The sequence below is a fragment of the Centrocercus urophasianus genome, unplaced genomic scaffold (genome assembly GCF_019232065.1).
Source record: "Centrocercus urophasianus isolate 14NV4802_14NV808 unplaced genomic scaffold, USGS_Curo_1.0 seq_12, whole genome shotgun sequence".
In the NCBI taxonomy this organism is placed as follows: domain Eukaryota; kingdom Metazoa; phylum Chordata; class Aves; order Galliformes; family Phasianidae; genus Centrocercus; species Centrocercus urophasianus.
The window spans coordinates 60326227-60353197 of NW_024884364.1; the positions used below are offsets into that span (position 1 = coordinate 60326227).

At 42.7% G+C, this 26971-nt stretch overlaps 1 protein-coding gene across 1 annotated transcript in view; it reads left to right on the forward strand.

The window, feature by feature from the left end:
- Window positions 1-26971, forward strand: part of SH3RF3 (SH3 domain containing ring finger 3) — a 270256-nt gene that overhangs the window by 235806 nt on the left and 7479 nt on the right. Inside the window, exons 9-10 of the mRNA XM_042810327.1 lie at window positions 1619-1923; window positions 22328-22665. Of these exons, the coding sequence (XP_042666261.1) occupies window positions 1619-1923; window positions 22328-22665 (643 nt within the window). The remainder of the gene's footprint in view (window positions 1-1618; window positions 1924-22327; window positions 22666-26971) is intronic.

The following is a 26971-nucleotide window of genomic DNA, read 5'->3' on the forward strand; positions in this document are numbered from 1 at the left end:
GCAAGATTAAGACCAGTTAATGATAGTTTTGTTGGTTTTCTATCAACAACATTAACAGAAAGAAATGTCTAGGGTCAGAGTTCCTGCAGGGGAGAAACATACGAACTTCAGAGGTGCTAATCTGATGATTTCTTGCCCATTAGGTTCAGCATTATATGGCATAAAGCTGAAGGATTAAATTTCCTCCCAACCACATGAGTACGCAGCTGGTAGTCAGTGAGACAAATGACACTCCCTGTCATTTTAATCCTGGTAATGGGTGCTGTTGCTAACTATAGAAACAAAAAAGTAGTGGTTGGAGTTGTTCTAGCATTGTGGCTTAGTCATAGACTGAGTGAACTCCAGTAGCTGCCTTTGGTACCACATTAAAATGTATCCTCCAGATGAATTAAGGAATCCACAGATCAGTGCAGTTGTCTTGGTAAAAGAAATTTGGCTTGTTGACATAAAGTTTTTTGTTGGGATTGGTAATTTGGACTTCATCCAGAAAGCTGCAACAAAAACAAGGAGGGAGACAAAGTGAGTGCCCAGTGACTAGACTGTGTGCTTTCTCATTTTAGATAGATACCCTGACCAGCAGAAGAGGCCACTGTTGAGAGGATCAATAGGCTGTGCTCAGAAAAGTGTTCAAATGTTCAGATGTTGCACTGGTGCAGAACAGAATCAGATTATGAAACCTTGAAATGTGAGATGGGTGTTTGCCAGCCAGTTCTACTATTGAATCGTTTAAATGGGGAAATGTCTGAGTGTGTACTCAGCTTCTGCTCTGTACCTACCTGAAGTGTAAGTAGATTACACCTAAGCAGTCAACCAGAGTGGAAGTCAAAGGAAGCATCATTGTGGGAAAGGACCTGGAGCTTTGTCACGTTTCTGAAACATGGGGTGTGCAACAGGCTCACAAATCCCTGGAGTGGTGACCTCAGCAGTGAGTCGTGGTCACTATTAAACAGCTGAGCACCAGTTCAGGTTCCTAATGGTTACAGCCAGGGTGTGCTCATAAGGGCAAGCTAGACTAAAAGGCACTGCACAGTCTCTGAGGGACCTCGCTGGCAGAGATGAGGCTGATCTCAGAAAGTCTCCTGTGGATTCCTCTTTAGTTTATCTTGCACAGCTCAGTGTTGTGCCGCTGATCATTTTGTTAAAGCTGAAACAAGAGACCTTCATTTGTAATTGTCTTCTGCAAGGTCATCGTGGATCATGCGGGCTGACTCTTTAGGCTCCATGCTTTAATGCCCCCTAGCATTTCAGGGAGTTAACAGCAGCATTAGGAGGGTGTCTTTCCAGTTTGGAAAACAGCTCAGATGAAGAGTGATTATGTATCTAAAAAAATCAGTTTGGCTTATGAATTATTTCTGAGCGTGGGGATACATAGCAAGACTAGCCCTCTGGCAGCAGTAGGGAGGAATCACCAGTAGTGAGGGTCACCATTTTGGTGACCACAGGCAGGCCTTTTGCAGCTGCGAAAGGGATTTCTAGGATTTTGCCAAAAACACGTTCAGGCTCAGGTATTCCCAGTGCAGGCTAAGCGCTGTAGGTCTCCATCAGCCCCCAGCATCCTTTTAGCAGTGAGTCTGGCAGCACGGTGGGGACCTAACCATGCTCTGACCTCCCTTCACAGCTCACCCCCCGGTGCCAGCGCCGGAGCGTCCCACCGCCACAGTCTCACCGCTGCGGACGCCCAGCTCACCCTCCCGCCTGCCGGCCACCACCATCCGGCCTCACTCTGCCATCTCCCCACAGCACAGCCACCAGCCACCCACGCCGGGGGCCCGGCCCCTCATCCCCCTCACGTCTGCCGCAGCTGCCATCACACCGCCCAACGTCAGCGCAGCCCACCTCAATGGTGAGGCGGGCGGCGGACCTCTGGGTGGCCCTGCAAGCCCCAGCACTGCTGGCAAGGCCGAAGAGAGGAAAAACGAGAAGGTAAAGGCTGCTGTTGCGGGCAGAAGTGGGTTTTAATCACCTGCTGTGCCGCAGGTTATTTCCATGCTTTGTCCTTTCCCCACCCCTCCCTGATACTGCTCTTATGTTGCCCTCCGGGATGAGAAGCGAGCGGAGCTGCTCTCCTGCTGAATTTGGCTATTCTGATAACCAGCATCCAGTTCTCACAGGTTTGTGAAAGATATTGTAACAGGCTCTCGGGTCTCAAGAAGAGATCGCCAAGTCACAAGCAATCTGCCAAGCAACATGGCAGAAATTACAGCAGGTGATAGAGACTGGCTAAAGCTGCCTGCAGAAATGTGTGAGCAATCTGAGCTGTTTTACTACTTTGCAAATATCTGGGTTTCTTGCATAAAATGTCATTGCTGTAGAACAGAAGAGCAGGGAGAAAGGTATCAGAAGTGTCTCACTGCAGCATGTAGTAGGCCAGCCCTGCAGGAGCCAGCCCTGGCAGCCATGCTTCTGTCCCTGGTGCACCTGGATGAGCAGAGCCAGCATGTAAAGCTGCTCTCAGCACTCTGCCTTTTGGGTTTATGCTTTCACCAAATGTTTTCCTTGTGTTAACAGCTTCCATTCATCTAATGGGAGTTATCTCCATGCTATCTAGCAGAACCCACTGATGAAATGGCCTGTTGGAATCACACTCCTGGTTTATACTGCTGAATATACTGCTGAATATACTGTTGAAGAGCCTCTGAGGCTTGCTTTTCCTTTGTAAATATATACCTTCTTGTATGTCCCCCATGTTTTTCCATAGGGACAGGCACATATAGGGTAGACATTTACTCAGAGAACATGGTAAGCTGAGATTGCAGATCTCTCATGTGGTCACGGTCACAGACTGCTCCTAGTTTCTCGATGAGAAATACAAGTCTTAAAATCGCTTCTGTAATCCTGTCCTGAATTGTCTCTGATTGTCTTTTGGTGAAAGGAGAAAGGTGTAAACTGCTACCCTAGACATGAAATTTAGATATTTGCTTTTGAAGAATGAATTCCAACTATTCATTGAGGGCTCCATGGTGAGTAAGCAATACAATACTTGCTTCTTCTGCAAGCTAGAGAGACTGTGTAGCATTTAGCCATGGTGGTAGTTTGCATGTTGCTTCAGAGCTTTGTGTAGTTGCATATTAAATACTTCGTAAAACTAGCATGTAATTACGTAGGTCCATGTGGAACACACCAAAATTTCCTAGGTAAATTTATGTTGAGGTTCTACATAAGATTCTGGTTATCCATTCCCAAATGGTTACACCTTTAAGCACTGGCACAGGCTGCCCAGGGAGGGGGCGGAGTCACCATCCTGGAAGCGTTCAAGAGCCGTGTGGATGTGGCACTGAGGGATGTGGTTGCTGGGCATGGTGGGGATGGCCTGGAAGTTGAACTAGATGATCTCAGAAGTCTTTTCCCTCCTTAATGATTGTAGGATTCTATACTGAATTTGAATGCAGGGAAGGAAAGTTAACGATATTTGTGCTCCACAGATAAAGAGGAGAAGCAAATAATATACTGCAGCAACACTGAGCATTGCTAAAGATCAGTACAGTAGCTGGGAAGTACTGGAGAAAAGTGATGTTAAATCTGCCATCTCTGACTGTATAGAGTGGTACAGAACTGTGTTCAACTGTGCTGAGCAATATGTTCCTGAATCTCCTCCGTGTCATTTCACTTTCATTTAAGGAAGGTCTGAACTAACAATGCTCCCTTTCCCTTTATAAATAGTATCACAGAATCACAGAATCACCCGGGTTGGAAGGGACCTCAAGGATCATGTAGTTCCAACCCCCCTGCCTAGCAGGGCCACCAAACACACACATTCGGATCAGGTTGCCCAGGACCCCGTCCAACCTGGCCTTAAACACATCCAAGGACGGGGCATCCACAACCTCCCTGGGCAGCCCGTTCCAGGGCCTAACCACTCTCCTTGTATAGAACTTCCCCCTAACATCCAACCTAAATCTTCCCTCCTTCAACTTGGATCCATAATGTACAATTGTACAATAGTACATGATGTTTGGCCTGTTAAATTGTGCTCCTACTCTCTGCATAATTCAAATCAAGCCCAAATATCTCTTTGAAGCTGTTGAGAGCTTGGATAGGGCCAGACTAAAAGCCATGCTGCTATTCAAAAAGGAATCTGGAAATCAGAACTGTAGCCATATCTGGAACCACACTCAGTATTTCCAAAGTGGAGACTGGTTGGGCAAGTTTGGTGTAAACAGGGAGTAGCCATGACACTCAGAAGGAATATCGTAGAGAGAGGTAATATATGTTATTGCTACACCTCTTAGGAAGAAAAACAGACAAGGTTGAGAGGTGAAAAACAGAAGCAGGGACATAACTAGCAAACTGCCAGTTAAGGAAAGACTGGAAGCAATTTGTCTGAGTTTAGTTTCATTATAATAATCAGTCAAGTACTTCAAGATGAAAGGAAAAGAGGGAATGTTAGAAAGAGGAGTTATAATAAGGTCTTCAGCTCCACTGAACACAGGGTGGAAGAAATGCACAGGTAATTATCTCCTGAGAAAATGAGATTAGCAAGCAGTGTCTGAGGTAAATTGCAACATGCCATAAAATCGGTATTGTTGTTGGATTCAGTGGTTTTGGGGATCCAGTCATTTTTTGAATTTTAATCCCGACTTCTATCTTTGCTGTTTCTTTTATAGGGTTTTATGGAGAGTGGGGGCTGAGCAATCAGAGGCAGAATGGCTCTTTTGAGAAACATGCTCCTGTTGTTAACTGAGTTTTTCATTTACACACAGATTTTCAGTGCGAGTTCACTGTAGTACAGAGGGAGTTCACGTATTATGAACGAAGAAGTGCATATTCTGGGATGGCCATGCTGAGAATCCACTGGATGTCATGGTTCTGTTGTAGAAGATGTTTTCTGTGAGGACTGTGAGACAGTTTTTTGCATTTGTCACTCTAGCACTGTCAAAGATATTGATCCTTGGGAAGTTTTCTTCAGATGACAAGCTTAGAAAGGTTAGCTGATTCCTTGAGGCCAGGCTGAGAGAGTGGGAAAATGTAGCTTAAGATATGGTCTTCTACTAATTTATGTTTTATGAGTTCCTGCCTAGATTCTGTGTGGTGTTACCAAATATGACATCAAGGGGCAGCTGTTTAAAGGAGTCTGTATATGCTACTTGGGTAGCTTGTTCCAGAACAGGATTGCTTTTATCTTGGGAACATCCTTGAGTGTACTGCTGAGATACTCGCTGCTAATGCTTTCCTCTGTGCAAATATTTTATATACCAGTGATATTTCACCAGTTCCTGTTGGTGTGCAGCAGTCAGATGCAGCACATTTCAGGATTTCTCTAAAATCAGGGTTCTGTAACTCCAATTTTTGCTCTTCTTTCCTTGTTATCTAAAGGCAAGTGACAGAAGCAATCCCAAGAATTATGGTTTTCAGTTCAGTAGAATGTTTTGCTTGCTCATCTTCTACTGAAAAAAAAAAAAAATTAAAAATCCTTACTTCTATTTTTTGATGATTCTTTTTTTTCCAGTTCAGCTTATACTTTGAAAGTCTTCATCTGAAGTTTCAAACTTGCAGATACAAGTTGGCACCTGCATTCAGATTTATAACAGTGTCTGACTGTCACTCTTGTGCTGACTTAAATGGGAGATAAATAAGAGGCAAAACATGGCCTTCACGCCAGTCTGCACTTGTCAGTGTGCACTTATCCCAGGAGGATGCTGGAACCAGCCTCCTGCCCTGTTAGAGAGCAGTTTCAAAGCTGCTGGTGGTAACTGAGGTAAGACTGAGCAATAGATAGTGCTTAAGTCCGCTGTGCAACCATGCTGTAAAATCAAAGCTGTTTCAGGGCTTTATGGACTCAGTACAAAGCAACAGGAAAGGCGGCTCATGCAGAGGTAGAGCAGACACCACAGGAAAAACAAGCAGGGACTGAATACAGGCATGGGAGCATGGCAAAAGTCAGGGAGGTAACATGCTCAGGGCAGCACAGGAGAGAGAAGGGCATTCGCAGAGGTGGGGAGATGCAGCCAGGCAGTGGAGAAGGTATGCCAGTACAATCCTCTATGACAAGGGCATGAAAGTGGTAGAAAAGAATGAAAATGGGGAATGGGGCTGTTTGCTCTAGGGCTGTGGGTGGTGTCAGGAGCCCACCGATCTCCAGCTTTGTCATTTGCTCATAATGTCTGCTCATGTGACTGTCTGAAACTCAGAGAAATACCATTCAAATTCCTGAATTTTCTGAACATCCAAAAGCAAGGGATGGAGATCCCAGCTGTGGAATGGAAGCAAAGCCCCATATTTGGGAGGCTTTTTAAAATTGAGAGTCCTGCTTTTTCAGTCGTGACAAGCACTGTGCAAGTTCAGCCTGTGGCTGGGAGCTTGTAATTACATCATGACTACTGCTCTGACCTCAGCCAATTTTTGCTGTAATGGTTTCTGCGGTACATAATCTGAGCTGATACTTAATACCTCAGATAAAACCACTTGTTTGAATGAATTAATGCATTTCTCATTAAATGTGCTCCTCATTACGTTAATCAAATCAAGCAAATGATGCTGGGTGGTTAGACCACTGTAATTAAACTTTCTTTAAAATCCACTCATTTGGCTTTTGATGAGGATTTTGATTAAGCTCTTCCAAAATGTCTGGCCTGGTATCTGTTTGAGAGGGAAATAAGATCTTGCTCTAGTGAGCAAGTTATTAATTCATCACTGTGCCACACCAACTCCTTAACTGTTTTACCTAGCTGGAGTATAAAGAAATGTTTGAAAATTGGCAATGTAAAATTAAATGTTTCTTATAACTATGCTGAGATAAAAAATCTATTTGCAGTTTTAAAACTAGTAACTTTGTTCCTGGAATATAAGGAGGGGCCGGATAAGCAAGTCACAACAAACTGGAAGGCACATTGCACTGCTGTTGACTGATGTTATGACAGCAAGAAACCCATCTTCAGAAAAATGACTGAATGCACAATGAGAGTTTTGCATGCAAAGACCAAACCAGTCAACATCTGTCCTCTCACTGGTGTCACTCACATTCTCAAATATTGGTTCTGCTCAAAATAGCTGCAATCCAGTCAGCTTGGCCTGATCCTGATGTAAGGAATACATTATAAAGCAATACAAGCCAAGGCTTCCACTTTTCTAAGCTTTCTTCCCCATCAGAAATAGGCTGACTTCATCCAGACTGCTTATCAAGAACAGTCCTGGTACATGGCATGGCCCACACCCTGCCCCTACGCTGTCCTGGGACAAAGCCAGACCCACAGAGATGAGTGGTTGTGGACCAGAGTTTGATCCTAAACTCTGGCCTTGTTTTACATGCCAGTGTGGACATGAGTGGAGAGAATTCCCTCTCTGCTGCTCCTCCTTTCTGCCAGTGCTTTCCTCTGCCTTCCCTGGTTTGCAGCCTTGAGCCCACTCTTAGTAGCCCACCTTGACTTTACATAGTGCTGCAAACTAGTTCAGAGGCCCTTTGAAATTTTGGTTTTATAAACTCTGAGATGCTCTTCAGCTTTGCTTCACATTAAAGCTGTGTGGCTAAGCTGTCCATTGGTAAAACTGAAAGTGCCTGAAGGAAGTGATTCTACATGGTAGTGCACCTTCAGTTTTCATTTACTGTTAGTGTCTGTATTGTGACTTCTTCTCATATTAACGTGTCCCTGAGTGAGGAGTTTGTTATCACTTCTCATCTATGAGAGAAATTGAATTCCTTATCCGGAAAATGGAAGATCAGTCTCAGAAGTAGAGTGCTGAACACTTGCAAGGACTGTGTGGATAGAAAATGACATGACAAAAATAGTGGTCAGCCTGGGACGAATAAAGGCAGCTAGGGACAGAGTTGATGGAAGTAGATTTTTCAAATACAAAGTCAATATGGCTGACCCTGAAGTTTTGAAAGAAAAATTCCATCTTCCTAGTAGATATGAAATCATTTAATATTTTTCACTTTGTAGCCACTTCACCTAAGAGAACCCCTTAAGTTGTACGAATATGAAATGGAATAACAGCCAAGTGACTAAATGAAGGCAGAGTGGGACATGAAAATGAACAAATTGCACAGGAGCAGGAGAGTCTGGTTTGAATTTCTACAGTAAATATATCAAAATGTGGCAAGCATCAGGAGGAAGCAGCATTGAAATAACGATGTAAAAATCTTCATGGAAATGACAAAGAATAAGTTCTGTGAAGCCAATTAGCTTGGGTAGGTGGTAAGACATCTGAGTTGATCCTGGCCACCACCACCACCATTTCACTGATCATTTTCAGAATCACATTTGACTTTTCTGTTGCATGTGTGTTCCAGTTCATTCTTCAGGAGGAGTTCTTTAATCTGGGATATTTTAGCCCATTTCTCTGAAGACTTGTGCGCAGAATACATACTGTTAATCCATTTCCTTTCAACAAAGGAGAGGGGGCTGCATTCATCACCAATGCAGTGCTGCTTCCCATGCTCCAGAAGGCAGATTTTGGCTCTGTGACCAGCAAGTGATTCACCAGAAACTTGGCCAGAGAGTGGAAATCTCTTTTTCTGGTCATGTGAATTCAGGCCACAGAGTTCTTCTCTAGGGCAGGAGAGCTCGTGCTTAACATCTCTCCAGCACCTTCTCCTTCATCATTAGAGTTCAATTTGAAAGGACAAAAGCCTGGCAACTCACTGATAAATATTTTAAGGCTGGCAGATAACCCAGCCAAAAGCACGAGTCTCAGCTGTCAAAACATAGGAAACTTCTGCTTTACAATAAAACAGATTTCTGTTATTTCTGACTGGCTAGGATTCTTTTGCTTAGATCAAGGGCAATAAGCCATTGATCAAAATTTCTTTTTCTTCTTCGCATTTTTGATGTTAGGAAATGCTTTCAAACTCCCCACAGATATTTCAAGTGCTGGCTTTGCTGCCAAGCAGGCTCTGAGAGCTCTTCCTCTTCTCTCCCCTCTCTCCCCCCTGCTTATCTTCCTTGTAGCACTGTCGCAGGATTTCTGAAGTGGCTGCAGTGGATTTCTCTTACACTGTTTCGAGTGGCTCTGTGCTGTACTCCGCAGCCATAAGGAGAAGCAGATCCAGGGGAGGCGAGGACGGAGAGTGCTTTTGTGTCAAGAGGAAATTCACTTTATCTCCTAAATGGAAGCGAAGCTGCTTTTGCATGCCAAGATGCAGCGTTGTGCTGGCACTTGGAGAAGCCTAAATTTACAACACATAAGACCTATAGGTTTTTACTAAATCCTTAGCTCTGTTGGAAGGAAGTAGGGCTGACAAAAGGAAGAGCATGTAAGGGAGCGCTGGAGACAGAAGGCTGCAGGCATGTGCATGTGTCTGCGTGCGAGCATCGTGGTGCTGGCATTTCTCTGGCATTCCCATGCCAGCAGAGGAAATGGCACAGTCCTGGCTCTCTGCATCTGGCCATGCTTGGGTTAGTCAGGTGAAATTTAAGCCCTTTAAGTAGTGGTTCTGATGAAAGACATTGATATATTCTGGCTGCTAAGGCATTGTCAGGGCCATCCAGTAAGAAGGTAGAGGTAGCCCTGCTCCCCCACCCTCCATTTGTCCCCTTTTGATTTCCTTCTCTCTGCCTCGAGCTACAGCACCCTGCAGGTGGGCTCTTGAGGATCCCTCACCCCCTCCTAATGTCAATTCCCACACACAGGTTAAAAAACAGAGTGCAAATGCTGTGCCTCACACAACCCCATCGCTCCCAATGAGGATAAAACAGTTCCAGCAGAAAGCCACGCTAAAAAGTTGGATGCCTTGAACACGGTGCAAGCCTGCAAGCACTTCTGTAGACCATCAGGTCCCATTTTCTTTCCACAGTTGTTTTTCAACTATGAATTTACAAGCCAGCAAGTCTTAAACTGCCAAGAGGTAACAGATTGTTCACTGAAATACAAATATCTCAAGCACTAATACAGTTGTTTTACGGGTACAAGGTTTGAACTTTGCTGTGAAAACTGACCATAATCAGCTTTTCAGTGTCTGTGTCTGTCTTTTTTGTCACAGAGGTACTTGTATTTTTCTTTGCTTTGCTCTATAGCTACCCAGTAGGTAGGTTAAAATACATAGAATCAACGCAGAAATACTTCAACCAACTCTGTTAGAATAATTCCATAAATAAATGAAATTGCTGTTTCTGACCAACATCAGCACTATAGAAACAGCACCTTGTAGCAGACAGCAGATACCTGCAGCACGTTTCTTTTTTTATCATGTAACTTGAGGGCATAACCAAGTTGTAGCAGAGGGGTATTTTTCTTATTTTCTGCATTTTTGTTTGTTTTCTATTGAGCAGTAGCAGTAGAAAGATTCGCCAGTCCTTAACTTTTAGTTTGCCAAGTGGTAAAGCCATTTTAAAGTCAATCTGTTGGGTTTTTTTTTGTTGTTGATGCTTGTTGTGTTTTTTTTTCTGGCCTGAATGTCTCATGCATCAAGTAATTCCCTTCAGACCAAGTCAGGATGTAGAGCTAGTGCTTGTCCCTGGTGGTCTACAGAAAAATACTGTTATTGTACCCTCCAGAGAAAAATTGTCCTCAGGAATTCAGAAATCCACCATGCAGAAGTTGTTTTTCAGACACTTGATCTGCAGGCTGCCTGTAATCAGTGAATATTGGGTGTAAAGTGGTCAATTGTTTAAAAAAAATAATTATAAAGGCAGAACTCATAGTTTTATGTTTTGTATGTATTTTATTTGATTGATGCTCTCGGGTATATGTCTTTAAGTTAAGACTACAGAAGCTGAAATATTAATTCACCTCAAACTGTACTCAGAACGCTAGCAGCAGACCAGCATTGGGCTTCATCACCAGACACCCCAGGGAGAGAAGTAATTTAATGTGGGTCCACGGCCAACTTATTTTACAGTAAAGTAAATTTTCTGTACTGTGTTTTTTAATCCCTGTTCACAATCAGTTCAGAACTGGCATATTTAAAAATGGAACTCGCTGGCTTTTTTGATGACTTCAGAGATCTCTATTCCCTCCCGTACCACATTATGTTATTCTTCATATTATAAATTTTGAGACAGGAGAGGGTGAGGTCAGGCAGGCAGAGCCTATCAACAGGACTGTGCCTGCTGTGGGAAGGGAAACTCATAACCCAGGCTTTGATCAGGACATAAAAGACAAAACTGATTTTCCAACTTCTTAATTTTTTTCTGGACAGGTTTTATGTCTAATCCAGATACTTCTGCTTGGCAAGTTTAGATGCAGTTTCTCTTCTTCTAGCCTAACTGAGCTCAGTTCCTACCCTTGGTTCACACGTACTGTTCTCTAGGTCACTGAGAGATCTACTTTCTGCTCTCTCCTGGGCAGTCTGCAGCTTGCTGGGATCTGAAAGAGTAGTGCTACAGAGTGGAGTTCAGCTGAGACTTTGTTAGTAGTGACTAGAATCCAGTAAGAACTTTCCATAGCTTACACATAAAGTGCTTATTAATGTGTATCCAGGAGCCATTTGCCTTTTTCAGAGCAATTTCTTGACTCACGTCTTTTTCGTGATCCACTGAAACTCCCACATCCCTTTCAGCAGAGCTGCTGATTTACTGGTCAGTGCTTGTTTTGCATCTGTGCATTTGATTTACCCCTCTAGGCGGTCCAGACATCATGTTTGTCTTTTCAGATTTCACCATGATGTTTTAAAACCATTTCTCCATTTTAGGAAAATTGTTCTGAATTCTTCTCGTTTGTTCCCTCAACTGCTTGCAGACTTAACTCAGTGCCTACTGCAGGTTTTAGAAGTGCAGCTCTGGCTCATTTACCACGTAATTAACAAAAAGATTGAACAGCACTGGGCCTAAGACAAGCCTTGTTGGCACCCGTTTGAAATGTTCTCCCATTTGACAGCAATTCATTACCTGTAACACACTGCAAAGCAACTGACAGCAGCTGGTTGTCTGTCTGCAGTTTGACTTCTTGTACATATGCTGCTGAGAAGAAAAAGAGAGAGCACGAGCCTGGAAGGGATCCCTCAAACACACACATTGCTGTCCTAGCAGGAGGAAGCAGAAAGGACAAACCCATAGAGGATACTCATCATATTGTCTGTCCAACTGTAGGAAGACTGTCAGATACATCAATAGTAATCATAAGTAAGGGGCTTGACTAGAACTCATGATTGCTTTAACTAATGGGCTACTAATTCTCTTATCCTTACAGGCAGAGATGTTGCAATCAGTTGTGGTCAAACTGAGGACAGGATGATTCTAAATCAATGTTTACCCACATTGTTTTGCTAAAATGAAAATAAGAAAGGCTGTCACTCTTTAGGCAACATCATTGGATCAATCACTATGGTCAAGGGAAATCTTCTAGCACTTATATTTGATTTGTGTAAAGGGTTTTCCAGCTTCATCTGTGAGACAGACTATTATGACAAAGCTGTCATTTCTGCTCCAGCTCAGCCGTGATTTTATCTTTAGATAGTTTCTATCATTTTCAGGTATGAGGTACATGTCACCAGTGCCTTCACAGAGGCTTTTTAAACTTCTGTTTTAAAATTGCCCAATTTTTGCTGGTAGTTGGCAGGATCCACCTTCGATTTCAGGTCACACTGTCCTCTATCAGGCAACTGGTTGTTAGAGCAAAGAGGAATGTGCTGTGTGCCTGTTACTGTTGCTGCTTATTTGTGCACTGGTCACATGTAAGAACACCGAGCAGACGTCATTGCCTCATTGCCTAGCAGTTTAACTCGATTGTATTTAATTACATGGTCATACTTGTAGGTCATGTGCCGTGGAAGAAGACCTGGGTAGAACAGACAAAGGAAAGGATAGGATGGATGGTAGAATGAAACAGAATGAACTTAGCACAAAAAGAGAAAAAGGCCATCGAGCTATGAACTCTCCTTTCCTACTTGCATCCTGGTTGTTCTGTTTGGTTTATAGCAGTCTGAGGTTTTTTCATTGATGGTCCTTCTTGCTCTGATCTTTAATGTAAGAAAAGAGAATTTTATTCTTTCTAAGTCCTGACTTTGGCATAAGGCTATTACTTTTTTTTTTTTTTTTTTTAGCAAATTGTCTTGGATAGTTCCATTTTTATTTTTTAAGTAGCAAAAAGACTAAAAACTGGGAAGAAAGGTGAAGCCTGATTGTTGCCGAAGAGAGGATGCTGCTGTAACAAGTTCTGCCTGGTATTAAGCATCTTCTAGCAAGCTTTTTGCTATCACAGAGCTTTAGTAGTGATTACAACCCAAGTGTTGCGACATTTGGAAAGCTACAATGCCTTGGTTGCTTCATCAGAGAAATTGTCGTTTACATGCCTGGGCATCCTTCTGACATTGACAGCCACTTTTTAATCCTTCAAAAGGATTCTAGGTTTCTGTCTTCATTTTTTAAAGGGCATTCACTTAAAGGATGTTCACGAGGGCAGGAGGAAGCAGAGGCAAGTGCACTAAGAATAGTGCTTTTGGATGTTCCAGTTTGATGCTGTGGGAGCTGCCAAAACTGGAGGGCAAATTTTAAAGAGAGAAATGTTCGTGTTCACGGATTATGATTGTGTCCAAAACCCCTTCTGCAATGTCAGATCACCTGGGAGCCATCAGGGCCTTCTCCTTCCTATCTCTCACCCAAGCACTGCAAAGCCTAGCACTAATTCTCAGAAATACGTTGCCCAATCAATAGGAGCTTCTGCATTTGTAGCCTCTGGGCCAGAGTCCATGTGGCTGTGATAAGTTCTGTCAGTCTCAGCTGTGTCCTCAATCTCTAGATAAATGCATCTTTTATGAACTGGTGAATTGTTTGTAGGAATTATTTCACTGTAATGTACTTCAGTGTCTGGTACACACAGATCCTGCCAATTTTTTATTGTCCACAGGCAACCCTTTTTCCCTTCTGTGGGGAATTGATTTTGAGAGAAAAATATACCTGCTGTGATGCCTAAATTTTCCACAAGCAATCTTCCTTCTGAGTGTCAACCACCCCAAAACTATTTAGCTCGTTGGAAGTGCTGAAATTACAGCCTGAGGTGGCACGGCTGCTGCAACACATCAACCAAGTGGGAATAGACTCATCAGTGACAAGGGACAAGATGACCTCCACTAATCCAAACCGTTTACCCACATGTTTCTGCTTTCCATAAAAATACAAATCTCACTTGTCCCTTATTTAATAAGATTACAGAGCAAGACCGTGTGATCTTAACTGCTTGTTTCTGAAATGAAATCCATTCTTTGTGAATGGGGAGAGCCAGAGCTAAATATGTGTGAGATTGGAGTATGTCAAAGCACATCCTGAATTCTGTCATTGGTTCTCTTTCATTCAAGTGTTTGGTGAGTGAGCTTCCTCTGGCTTTCTGCAAAATCTGTGTTGCTCCTGGTCCTCCCCAAAACCAATGAATCTTTTTCATTTCCTTACAAGAGACAAGGAGCAGCAAACTAACCTGTCAGTCTAACTCATCACATTTAAAAACACTAATTCTATGCAGTCTACCATTTACTGTGTTTGTACATCTTTTTCTCATTTCAGAATCCTGTGTTGTCAGTGAAGCTGTGATAGATTTTCCTCTAGCATGAATAAATGAGCCTGATTTTTCAGAAAGGTGCTCGTACTCTGTCCATCTGTCCAATACTCTAGAAACTACAGTTAGTCTTCCAGAGCATCCTAAATCATTCTTTCATACCTGCTTTGTACATTAAAATAAAATTTAAAAGATTTGTAATTTGTTGGGCTTCAGTTTAGGGTAGATCTTCAAGACTTGGTCTGGCATCATGTAGGAGAACTCCATGCTGATTCCAGGTAAGTCCTTGGTATGCACAGTGGCAGTGTGACCCCAGACTAGGAAGCAAGGTGTGCTCCTGGAAGCAGTAGGGCACAATCAGCCTCATTGCCAGTACTCTGGTGGCTTCTTGGTGCAGGGTGAGCCCTTGGTCTGTGCTGAGTTGCTCAGCAGAGATGGAGCTGAGGAATCTGCAGTTGCAGAAAGTACTCTGGGGTTGCACTTCCCAACCTTTTGTGTCTCTTCCTTGGCTGACACTGCATCCTGCTGGCTGCCTTTTGCACTCTCTCAGACACCTGCAGCTGATGAAGTTTCTAAACAGCTGTTTCCAAAGCTGGGACAGTACAGGGAAGGGCTCGTTCCTGGCTTTGTCCTGTTTCCTATGCTCTTGCCCAAATAGCTTTGTTTCTTTATTGTAGCAATCGTCATCACTGATTTTATGATCTCTTTGTAGCAAGGTGGGGACACCCTGTACATGCTCCAAGTACTGTTTCATCTCTCTATTTAGACCTTCTGAAGCAGAGATTGGATCCATACCATTATTTTAACAGCCTTTACTAGATCTGTTCTCCATTAATTTATTTAATCGCCTTTGAACCTGATCTTACTTTTGGCTTCCACAATCCTGTGTGCAGTAATTCTGTACTTAATTATGTGTTGTATGAAAAATTGCTTCCTATTTTTGTTTGTTTGTTTGAGCCATATGCCTGATAATCTCATTACACTTCTTCTAATTCCTGCATTGTGAGAAACAACCGATCTGTTCCCAAGTCATCTCCAATGGGCTAGGTTTTCCTTCTAGAAATACAGGATGAGGAATCCTTGTGAGACTGAGCATGAACTAATAGTTATGTTGGATTGTTGAGTGGGAAAAAGAAATGAATACCAGAAATGTGCAAAAATATCATGTCTACTCCCTTGCTTTGAGCTCCCAGAGAAGTTGCTCACACTTGAAGAGATGGACGAAACTCAGGATTAAAACACATCCATCTGAGTTTGTGGTTACTTCCAGACATACTGGCTGCTTGTAAATAAGTGTAAATGTTGCCATGGACTTGGCTACTACCATAGTTTCATCACTTTCCTCGGTGTTATAATATTTCACTTTATCACCACACAATTTTGAGTAACTTTATGAAGTTATTGAGGAGTTTTCAGTCCCCTGGTGCTCTCTCTCAGCATTTTCCACAAAAATAAAATCACAAACTGTAATCAGGGCATGGAATAAGTTGCATATCTTAAAACTTTCCACCCTTCTCATAACCATCAACTATTCCCTACGTAACAGATGAGGAAAAGCAGTGAAATTAAGAAATAATAATAATCCATCAGCTTCTCTCTCCATCAATCACAGAAGAAAAAGGTGATATCAGTTCAGCAAATGAGCTGTCTCTCATTCACCACAAACAGTTTTAAAGTACCGGTAGTTTTTCCTTCTGCCTTCTGCCTGTTAAGAATGCAGTAGACCCCAGGAAGCCCACTGATAGCTGAGTCTCTCTGCTTCCATTCCAGCTTTTTTTCTCCCTTATTAGTCTTTAACTTTGCTCCAGTGTTTAAAAGATCTAACATTCCATACAGTTTGAATATTCAAATATATTTTTAGATTCCCCCTATATCTCTTTTAGTACTCTGTAGAGCCTTGCATCCAGCTCAGTTCAACCAAAGCACGTGATTAAGTGCCTGTGTGCTTTTCTGTACTGAACTTATTTATTTCTGCAGTTTGGTTTTTGAAACATTTGAAATGCCCTGTGAGGTCTTACTTATCAACACTTAAGAATATCTACAGGGCAGGAGTCAAGTGGATGGGACCAGGCTCGTTTCAGAGGTGCCCAGTGCCAGAACAAGAGGCAGTGAGCACAAGTTGGAATACAGGAAGTTTAATACTAACATGAGGAAAAACTTATTTACTGTGAGGGTGAAGAGCACTGGAACAGGCTGCCCAGAGAGGTTGTGAAGTCTGCTTCTTTGGAGATATTCAAAACCCACCTGGATGCTTTCATCTGCAACCTGCTGTAGGTAATGTGCTTTAGCACAGAGGATTGGACTTGATGATCTCCAGAGATCCCCTCCAACCCCAACAATTCTGTGATTAATCACTTTAATACTAGTTAGTTATTTTACAGGTCAGTGACCATAAGTCTAATATAACTGTGCATATGCAAATGTACATATGTTACTGGAATTGCTGGAATTTAAAAACTAATGATATAACGAATTCTTTTTGTTCCTTAGTGTGTTTACATACTGAGAGTATAATAGACTTCTGGCCAGAGTTAGTTGTCTCCATTAAAAACTATATATTCTACGGACACATAGATTGCCATGACAGTAATGATTTCCATGGAAACTACAACAGATACAAAGAGCACAATAACACTATTTAGTAGAGCACATTCTCAGCTACAAAACACTATTTTTCAATACAGTCACTAGCAGTAGCTATGCCTTTTTGCCAGTTTTGAGCAAGAGCTTGCATGCCACACTTTTAAAAATCTGCACCAGTGGAAGTGACCCACTGCTTCACAGCTGCTATGATAACTTCATTGTTAGGAAAATGTTGCCAGTGCAGTCCAATATTCAGTGTGCTGACATCCACCGTTTGTTTCCATAAATGCTGAGCAAGAGCTGATGAATGTCAATGGGTGCCATTTTCTCTGCATGGAGGAATTCAGTAACACACCTTTGCTTCATCTGCCCTTCCACATCAGATGCCATTGTGTCAGAGTGCCCCTCTGCTTCCATCTGCCACACAGCAACAAAGTGTTACAGAATTTAATGGGAAGGTTCAGCCTCTACTGCCATACCACCAACATCTGATGTCATGGGCCAACATAGTAGAACAGGAGGTGTTACTTTCAGAAGAGTCGTCATATTTCCACATAATATACTATACAAAACTAGCCCTTAAAAGCAGCAATGCTTGTCTAGTAATTGCTGAACAGTAATTATTTAAAAGTAATTACTTAGAAGTAATTACTGTTGTCTTGTTCAGCATATCACTTGTGCCTCATCAGAAATGATGACAAATGGTAAATCTGCATCCAAAGACTTCACAAACACGAGGTTTTCATTTGAGATGGTGCCAGTTTGGTTTTTAAATAATTATCAAAATCTCAAATCATTTTATGGATTTTACAAAGCCAAATAGCTTTCTCCTTAAACTACATAGTTCAAAGTACTCCCTACCCTTTTAATCCAAGCATCAATCTCCAGTAACCAAGTTAGACTCGGAGTAAAAACATACTACTCTCCCAACACTAACTTAAATTTACTGGAACCAGTACTGGCTGAGTTAAATAAGCAATGAAAGTGGTGGTTGAGGGATACTGACTGATTGGTGAGTTCCTCATTTGTTCTTCGGCGCTCAGGGCAGCATTTAAGCAGTTTTGTTTCTTTTTTCTTTATTTTTAAATGAAACCTTTTTTCTCCCTCTGGCTCTGTTATCTTTTGATGTAGCTGGTGTTGCATGAGAAATTGCCTCTTTTCAATGGCTGGAACCAGATTTTCTATCAGCTGCAGTAAGGCCTCCTAATTTATTTAATAAACCTAGATAGGTATGAAATGGAGTATTAGGAGCTGCTGATGAAAAGAAAAAAAAAAAAAAAAAAAACATCTAAAACAGAATTTTCTATTTATTTGGGTGGTTTGGGAAAAAAAATATATATATATCTGTATTAATAAAACCAGTATGTATAATTGGTGTTTGGATTACAGCATGATTATTACTTTGCAGATATGGGACTCTGTATCACTCAGTCATCAACAAAGTAGCTGCATTCTGTGCTCATCTCATCTCTGAAGCTGAAAGAAGAGCTGGTTATTATCTTCAAGTGGGGTTATTAATGAGGGGAAAAATCATCCCCAATTACTGTGAAGCAAAATATTTCAACATTTACGTATCTGAGACTTTAATTTTGATCTAGTCTTTCATGGTTTCTTAAGCTCAGACTGTATTCACTTTTCAAAATGTTCCCACAGCAAAATATCAAGGGGAGCTTGCACCTGTCTAAGTGATGGCTTCCTAAATGTATGCTTCAGGGTCACAGAAGTGTTGCCTATCCCTTCGTGTGTTGCCAGAGACTGATTGCCTCTGAGATTCCTTCATGCTACACCATAGGAACAGTCTTGAGCTTAGACTTTGTCAGGGAAGTAAGAAATTCTGACCTATATATACTGTGTTCACAGTCCTTTTTTTTTTTTTTTTTTTTTTTTTTCTTAACTAGAAACTGCCTGGGATTCATTTCATTCTTTCTCTTTTTTTAAAAGAAGGTATTGATCCTTACAAAATTAATGGCTTGGAAGTTTTGACTGTGAACCTCGTAGAATAAAACCTGCACAACACAAAGGTGATGATTTAAATTCAGTTGGACATGTGGGCAGTAGCCAGGAGATGGGAGAAGTGCCGTTAGGACTGTGAACCCATCTATCAACAGAGATGCAAAGGTCTGACCTTGGTGGGTTCAGGAGGCAGGGACGTCAAACACAGTTTGCAGTCAATTGGAAACGTAGCTACCAGACAAAGAAAACTCAATAATTACACAGCTGCTTCAGTAGATTACAGATTTCCTAGAAAGCAACAGAACAGCAGCCCATGAAAGGAGAAGGGAAAGCATCTTTTTTGTTGTTCACAAACGTAATTCCTTACAGTCATCAGAAACGTCCTCTGTAAACTTCTCTCTTTTCAAAACCCGCGGCGTCTGAAACCAATCGGTGAGCATTTCTGTGCAGCCCATTAGTGCTTAGCTGATTTACGGTGAACTGCTGCAGAAAGGACTGTCTTGGACAGCCATATAAATATTAAATTAATTTCTTATGAAGGATGGTTGCTATTATACTAAATATTAAATGAATTCATAATACTTGGACACTTGGAATAAATCATTACTGGGATTGCATTTTAAGATTCGGCTCCAAATTCCCCCTTTTTTTTTTGGCTGTTAAAGCCATGGAAAACGACTGGTTGCTCTCAAAGAAATGTGTGACTACACAGCATTGGAGCACTAATGAATTCCCACAGCACAAGGAGTCTTAACTTAGGACCGTTTACAGATGAGAGGAGGCCTGATGGGTTTTAGGTTGAACTACTGATTGTAGAAAGTTCAAAACCAATGTGTTTCTCATGAGAGACATCACAGCAAATCATCAGCTCCAAGCAGTCCTTGGTTTACTCTGAGCAGCATCAGCAGAGAGTCTGGCACTGCAGTACCAGAAGATGCTGGGAACATCTGGCAGACTCAAAGGGAGGGAGAGCTGGATGCAATATCTACACTCCAGGCACCCAAGGCGTTCTGTATTTGTTCACCTCCAAACATCTCCCCCAAGGCCACAAGGGGACTTCTGGGTCTTTTGACTTGGCTTAGCAAATGAAGTGCAACATCTCAGCTCTTTAAAGGTCACAGATCTACGTCTCAAAAGTTGAGTAAGATGCACAGTTCACTACAAGGAGCCTAAAAATCAATTCTTTTTTTCCCTTTTGTTAAAGTAGAACAAGGGGTACCTCAGTCAGTTCATTATAGCTCTCTGCTGTCTGAGGGACAGCAGCTTCAGTGCAGAAATTTATGTCAGGAGTAACCTTGTAGGGTGGGAGCTGTTCCTGTAAACAAAATTAGCTGACTGTCAGACTCGTCTGCTTCTTAATGCACAGATGGTTGTGAATGTGTGTATTTCCTTCTTTCCAAAGATTTTGGCTTCCGTGCCTTGGATGCCTAAGTCATCCAAGGTTTTTCAAATGAAAATTGCCCAAGGTATTTAAATTAGAAGCAAAAATTAGAAAAGCTGCTACCACATAGGAATATTAATTGTTCATTATACAGGGCTTTAGTTCCTGTAGTTACTTTGCATGTGCAAAGCTGCCAATTAAAGAGTCTCGAATTGCTCACTGCTGCACAATAGCCATTTCTCCAGGGCCCCACAATGGCTATTGTGTTCTGTCACTGACCTTTAGACACCTTCAAATGCGTATTGACACAGTATGCTGGGATCATTCGAGCTATTGTTTCAGCGAGCCACGGGGAAAGAAGAGGTTCTCAATTTTCTGAAGAGCTTTACAATTTGATTTAATGATGACAGCAGCAATATTTCTTAATCAGAAAGTGAAAAGAAATGCTGAAATGTTTTCTGGTTCTTCAAGTGAGTTCCATCAATCACAGAGGAGTTCTTCCTCCTGGTCAGGGAGAGGAGATGTTTCTCAGGGGCACTCGGTCTTCTCCTCTGCTACACCCAGGGGAATGAAGTTGGTGGCTTTGACCCATTGGTGCCATACAGCCCTCCCTTTGCTCCCGCAGATAGTGCCTGGGTGAACATCTTGGCAGGACGAGTCCCTTAATCTATAAAGTAACCCGTAAGTGAAAAAAGACCTTAATAGTTAGAGTGGGTCCCAGGAGACTGGCACCTGGAAGCATAGTTTAGACTCTACTCTTCAGAAATCACTGGATATGGTAAGAACAATCGTGCTTTATTTTGGCGTGTACAGATCTTAACATCTGAGGTACTTCTGCTTTCTGACAAGTCCATGACAGTAAAGAGTGCAAGCAAGAACTTTCAGCAGCAGAGACATCGGATATTGAGTACATTTGCAAGTAGATTTACTACTCTGAGCGTCTTCTAAAAGCTTATATTTATTTCACTGTAGTCCTCCGATCCTTTAAAGCTGCTTTGAGAAATAACTTCAGCACTCAGCACATAAATGAACATTGTTTTAAACCTCGCATGGGACATTTTGTCTACAAACAAATAAATTGCTGGCTTGTATTTCCAAAGAGCTTTCCTGCTCAGAGATAGAGAGATCTTTCTTTTCCATCAGTACTGTGTTTGCTGGGCTTGTTTTTCCCTCCCTATATTTGTGCGTGCTTAAGATGGACACATAGCAGAATTTCTCACACTGTTACAAAACATGCAAAGTCCATTGCATTTCTTCAGTAAAAGACTCTGAGCTTTATTTCCACATTGACTGAAAGAGTGCTTTTAATCTGTTTGCTTTACTCTGCATCAGAAACCACAGCAGAACTTTGAAACTACACATGCACTGACATTGTGATTGCCAAGTGTGAACGTTGCAGTCTGTATTCAACCATAAGGCAACAGTTGCACCTTAAAACTAAAGGAGAGGTGACCTGCCTCTGGAAGGGAGGTGTGGGTAAGAGCAGTGTGATGTAGGATGAGGAGAGAAGCAGGGCCTGGTAAGCAGTACAAAAACACTGTTTCATGCCTCCCTCCTCCTTGCAGTAAGTCTGTATCGAGCAGTAAAATGGCAAGCAGCAAATGAGGCAGCCATGATGAGCAGTTCTCTTGCTATCCCACTGGTGTTTTTTCAGCACAGCACCTGCTGTGTTACTTTGAGGGAGTTTCTTTATTGGACAACAGGAGTCCCTGGAAAGAGAGAGCAGCAGTCTGGTTGCCTCCTCCTCTGTATGGGAAGTTTGTACCTTTGCAGTATTTCTTTCAAGAGGTCCATGATCACTGCTTGGGTGGATTCAAAAATAGAGTTTGTCTATAATAGGTCCTTATTCTGCTGAATAAGTCCAGCACTTCTGGGTGGGGAGGGATTTTTGTAAGATGTTTATTAGCAAATGCTCAGTTCTACCTGAATCTACCCGTATATAAGGCAACCTGGGGAAGTTTCCTGCCACACAGTGAGATTTTCCAAAAGGAGAACAAAGGGACGAGGGATATCTGCTCACTGCCCACGTTTCCTTTTGTTGCTTTGCAGAAGGAGAAGAAGAGCGGGCTGCTGAAACTTCTAGCAGGAGCATCAACAAAAAAGAAGTCGCGCTCACCACCATCCGTGTCTCCCACACACGACCCACAGGCGGCCATCGAAGGAGTCCTCCAAGGGGCAGTGGGACCAGAGCTCTCCTCTCTCTCCAGCCACGGCAGGGCAGGCTCATGCCCTATCGAGAGCGAAATGCAAGGAGCAATGGGGCTGGAGCCTCTGCACAGAAAAACAGGCTCCTTGGATTTGAATTTTTCCATCCCTTCTCCTGCCAGGCAGCCCCTCTCTTCCATGGCAGCTATTCGGCCAGAGCCCAAGCCTTTGCCTCGGGAAAGGTAAGCTGCGTATCTCCAGAGGTCACTGCATCCTCAGAGAGCATTTGGAGGAAGGCTGCACATTTAACTTGCTCAAGGGTTGTTAAGTTTTGCAGCTCCGTAGATTGACTGTGAGCGGCTGTGCCTATGCCCATTGAAAACCTTCTGGTTCATAGTGCAGGTTTAATTTTCATTCATTTAAAAATGTGTTTCTGGAGAGCAGCGCCTTGCCACGACAGCCCTCATTCAAGTAGAGAGGACAGGGATGCTTTCTCAGCTCAAAGAGAGTAGATACTGTGGACAAATACCTCTTTGGGATCCCAGTGTTTTAATAAATTCATGGAGCTGTCACGTGGCAACTTTGGAACAGTAGCTGCAGAAAGAAACAGAAAGAAACTCTTTTTCTGTGATTGTATGAAAGAGGTCAAATGAAATGCACAGGGGAAGTCAGCCTGGCCCTGAATCTGGTCAGTGTTATGGAGCAGGTGTGCAGGGCATAGGAAGGGCTACCACAGGACAGTCCAACCTTACATGGTATTTCACAGCATACCGCTTGGCATTTGGCTGGGAAGGTGACAATGACACTGTAACAAACTTTTCTGAGGCATCTAGCCTGTGAACCACGGAGTGCTGTGCTTGGCAAACTGTACACAACTGAGTAGCAGGTAGTAAGAAGGTTGCAAACTGATTCATTGCATGGCATTGAATGTAACTCTAGATCAGGAGTCCCTAGAAAAATGAGTTGGGCCATGGGCCTGCACTGTCCAATGTGAAGTTTCTGCTATTTGCAGGACTGATGTGGGAGGACGGTGATGAAGAGGGCAAACCCATTGGTACAGAGCTAATTCAACTCTTTCATAGAAGAACACAGAGTAACAGCATATTCCGTGAGAGCCAAATTTGAGGCAAATCCGAGTGGGTGCAGGGCAAACTAAGAGCAATGGGAGATTTGAAACCACGTACTTTTGGGGAGTGATACAAAGAGCTCTATCTCATCTGTTATGGAACAGGCTTGGGACCAACCTGTAAGAGACTGCAGAAGGGACAGGCTTGGGAATATTTTTATTCTGGATTGGGAGTACTGTCTAAAAGAGATGCTGCACTTTAAGCACAGATATTACAATGGAAGCAGAAATAAATGCAGACAGGTCCTTCAGCATTGTAATGAAGGCACTGAGAGTAGACTATCACAGTAGTCTCTTGTCTTTAAAATCCATAAAAAACCAATTTAGTGAAAAGAGTGAAAAACCAATCCCTATTTAGGCACACTTAATTTGGTCTGCATCAGTTTAGATTAACGCTATAAGAAAAGCTAAATCAATACAAACCAGATTTAGCAGCAGTGTAACTACATCAGTGGAATGCTGCACCTTTAGTTAAACATTGCCATGAAAAGAAACCAGTAAGAGCATTCCCTGGTGCCTTGGAGCTGGCCATTGAGGTGCTGCTTTCCAAGCTTTGATGTAAAAGAGTCTGGACGCGTTGTTTAATATGCCAGGGCTGGTCCCATATCCTACACATTTCTCATTCCACCTCAGGGGGGTCCTGACAGTGAAACATTGAACTAATGACAATTTTAAGCAGCTGCAGTGAAACAGAATAGAACCAGAGGGATACTCTCAGCCTTGCTGGAATGAGGAGAGAATAGATGTAGACTGCTACAACTGTGCAAATACTTCCAACTGCAATATATGGTGGTAAGGAACTTCCTCTCATTTTAAGCATTTTGATTCTCGAGTCTTAAATCTGAAAATAAGCTATAATTGAAGTAACCCTAATTATACACAGCAGGCAAGATTCTCTAATTGATTTATGAATTAACTTCCATGTCATTGGTGTTATCTGCATTCCTTAACTGATCATACGGGTTTTTTCGTGCCATAATGGGAAATATTAATTACCTTCATGCACTAGGAGGGATAATGCTTAGTCCTAGAATAATCTGAGCAGATACATTAAACACTTGTCTCTTAGAAATTCATCCCACATCCATCTGTGCTCATTAAATCATCAAATTGCTCAGAAGTACCGAATTATTTAAAAAAAAAAAAAAACAAATTACAGTTTTCAAACCACTTGTTCTCTTCACATCTGGCAGTGGAGGAACTTGCATTCAACATCACTCAGCTACACATTTTGCTTGTTTGCATTTTGGTGCATTTCATCTGCACAGTAGGAGCAATTCTCTGAGAAAGAAAAGGGAGGGAAGGGGGAAAAAAAAAGAAGAAAAAAAAAAGGTTAGATAAACAGATTCAGATGCTGGCTGAAATTTTAAAAAGCTGCAGAGCATTTCAGTGCTCTTAGCTGTACTTGGCTTTCTATCTCCCAACGCCCATCTGTGCACACAGAGACAGAACACTGGAAGGTTGGAAGAAGTAGCACATTCCTTAATATTTACAGCATTCAAAATGAGGCTCACACAGGCAGCAGAGCACTGCTACTTCTTACAAAGGGGTTGGCTTGCATCTCTGGCCCTTGCCATGTCCAGGCTACTGATGGAAACCAAGCAGACGTACCACAGGTCATATCGCACAGGAGATGCATTACAAAGCCCTAATTGCTTGCAGCTTTAACAGGAGAATTGCCTGTCCTGCTGCCTGACAGCACAGCCCTTCATGGGAGTGCAGCCTGTCAGAAAGGAAGGTGAACTGAGCTTCACCATCATAGAAATGCTGCTAATTTTTATTCTGTTCATTCTTTGTACATGGAGAAAGCAAGGAAAGCAATACTGTATCTTACTCCATTTGATGTTTTCAAAACCTGGCTGTGGGTGGCTGCATCAGAAAGGAAAATGGTCCTACCTCCCCTGTCATTTACCTTTGACATTTAACTGTGTTGCTGGGATGGTTAGTGCCCATCTCTGCCTTCTGAGTGTAGCTTCCCACGGTACATTTTTAAAACCACTTTCCTTCTGCTGTTCCCTGTTGTAAAGCATACCACAGTCTGAGCAGCAGAGCAGAGAAATTTCCCAGGTGGTGTCCTTGTCACTTTGTGTTGCAGTGACTGGCTGTCAAGTGAGTACCCCGTCATGATGCATGTGCCTCACACACTCTTTGCCAGCAGCTGCTCCATCCAGCAGCTGGTTGTGCAAGAAACCGGACTGGTACAGCCGATCCCATGCAGGGATGCCATGAGGCAGCTACAGACTCACCCCCATCCCCCTGACACCGGTGGCTCACGTGGAAGAGGGGTGTGCCGTCTGCCTAGCAGCACCAAAGCAAAACATTTGCCTTGCCACCCCCTTCAAGAAAATATGACTGTACATTAAAGCAAAATGGGAAAGCTGAGTGTATGTGTGTGAGTCATGTTCCCCTAGCTGACTGGCACCGTTCCCAGATGCAAACCTGAGTAAAACATGTCACGCGTTGTTGACTCTTTTATAGTAACTGGCACTAATTCTGCCATGTTATAGTCTGATAAAGCGGTTGTATCCAGACTTACTGTCACGACTGGCATATCTGCCTGGAGTTTATATGGTTTTCAGGGAGCCTTTGAACAAGTGGTAACCACAGCAGCACTGCAGAATTAGATAGGAGCAGTGAGTGTGACCTTTAAAATAGACCCCTCCTGGTTTCCAACTATCCCTTCTGCAAATCACTGCCACATTAGAAATTGAGCTCCCCATTCAAGGAGGCATTCAAGCATGTGCTTAACGCTCATTGACTTCAATTTTGTCATGCACGTATATCTTCTTTGCCAAAAGGGAAAGCAAAGGAAGGGCTTTTTTCTTTCCTGAAAAGTGATACCAGAGAAATGACCCTAGGAGTATGTTCTGACTGAGCAGTGACATGTATGCACACGGTTAAGTGCTCCTCTGTCTTGGGTGCTTGCCTCAAGGTTGAGAAACTGGGGTCAGCCATCTCGGAAATTGAATCCCACAGTGCTTGCAGCAGAGGGTGAAGGATCCAGATGAGGTTTGTTCTTCTGAGTCTGCTGGTTCAGACGCTGTCAAACAGAGCAGATGAATGGGTTCTGGCTTGTAATTTGCAGAGGTGCTTTGCAGGTCTCTGCAATGGGTCAATGAAAGGATGGAGAAACAGAGCTCCACTGATAAGCAGGAGCAGTGGTTATCTGGGCTGGATACTCGATTGTCACAGATGAGCTATCCCCTCACAGATGTCACATCCCAACACACAAGGGATCTGTTGAATTCACAGCACTGGACTCCTGAAACCTATCCTCAGTGCAATATTTTTACAAGCAGAAACTTGGAATAAAGTTTTCGAACTCTAGCACTGTAAATGGGTCCAGATTGGAGATTAGCTTTGCAGGACTAATTTGCCTTGTTGCACCTCTATTTTTGCAGCCGCTGTAGCTCTGTCAGTCT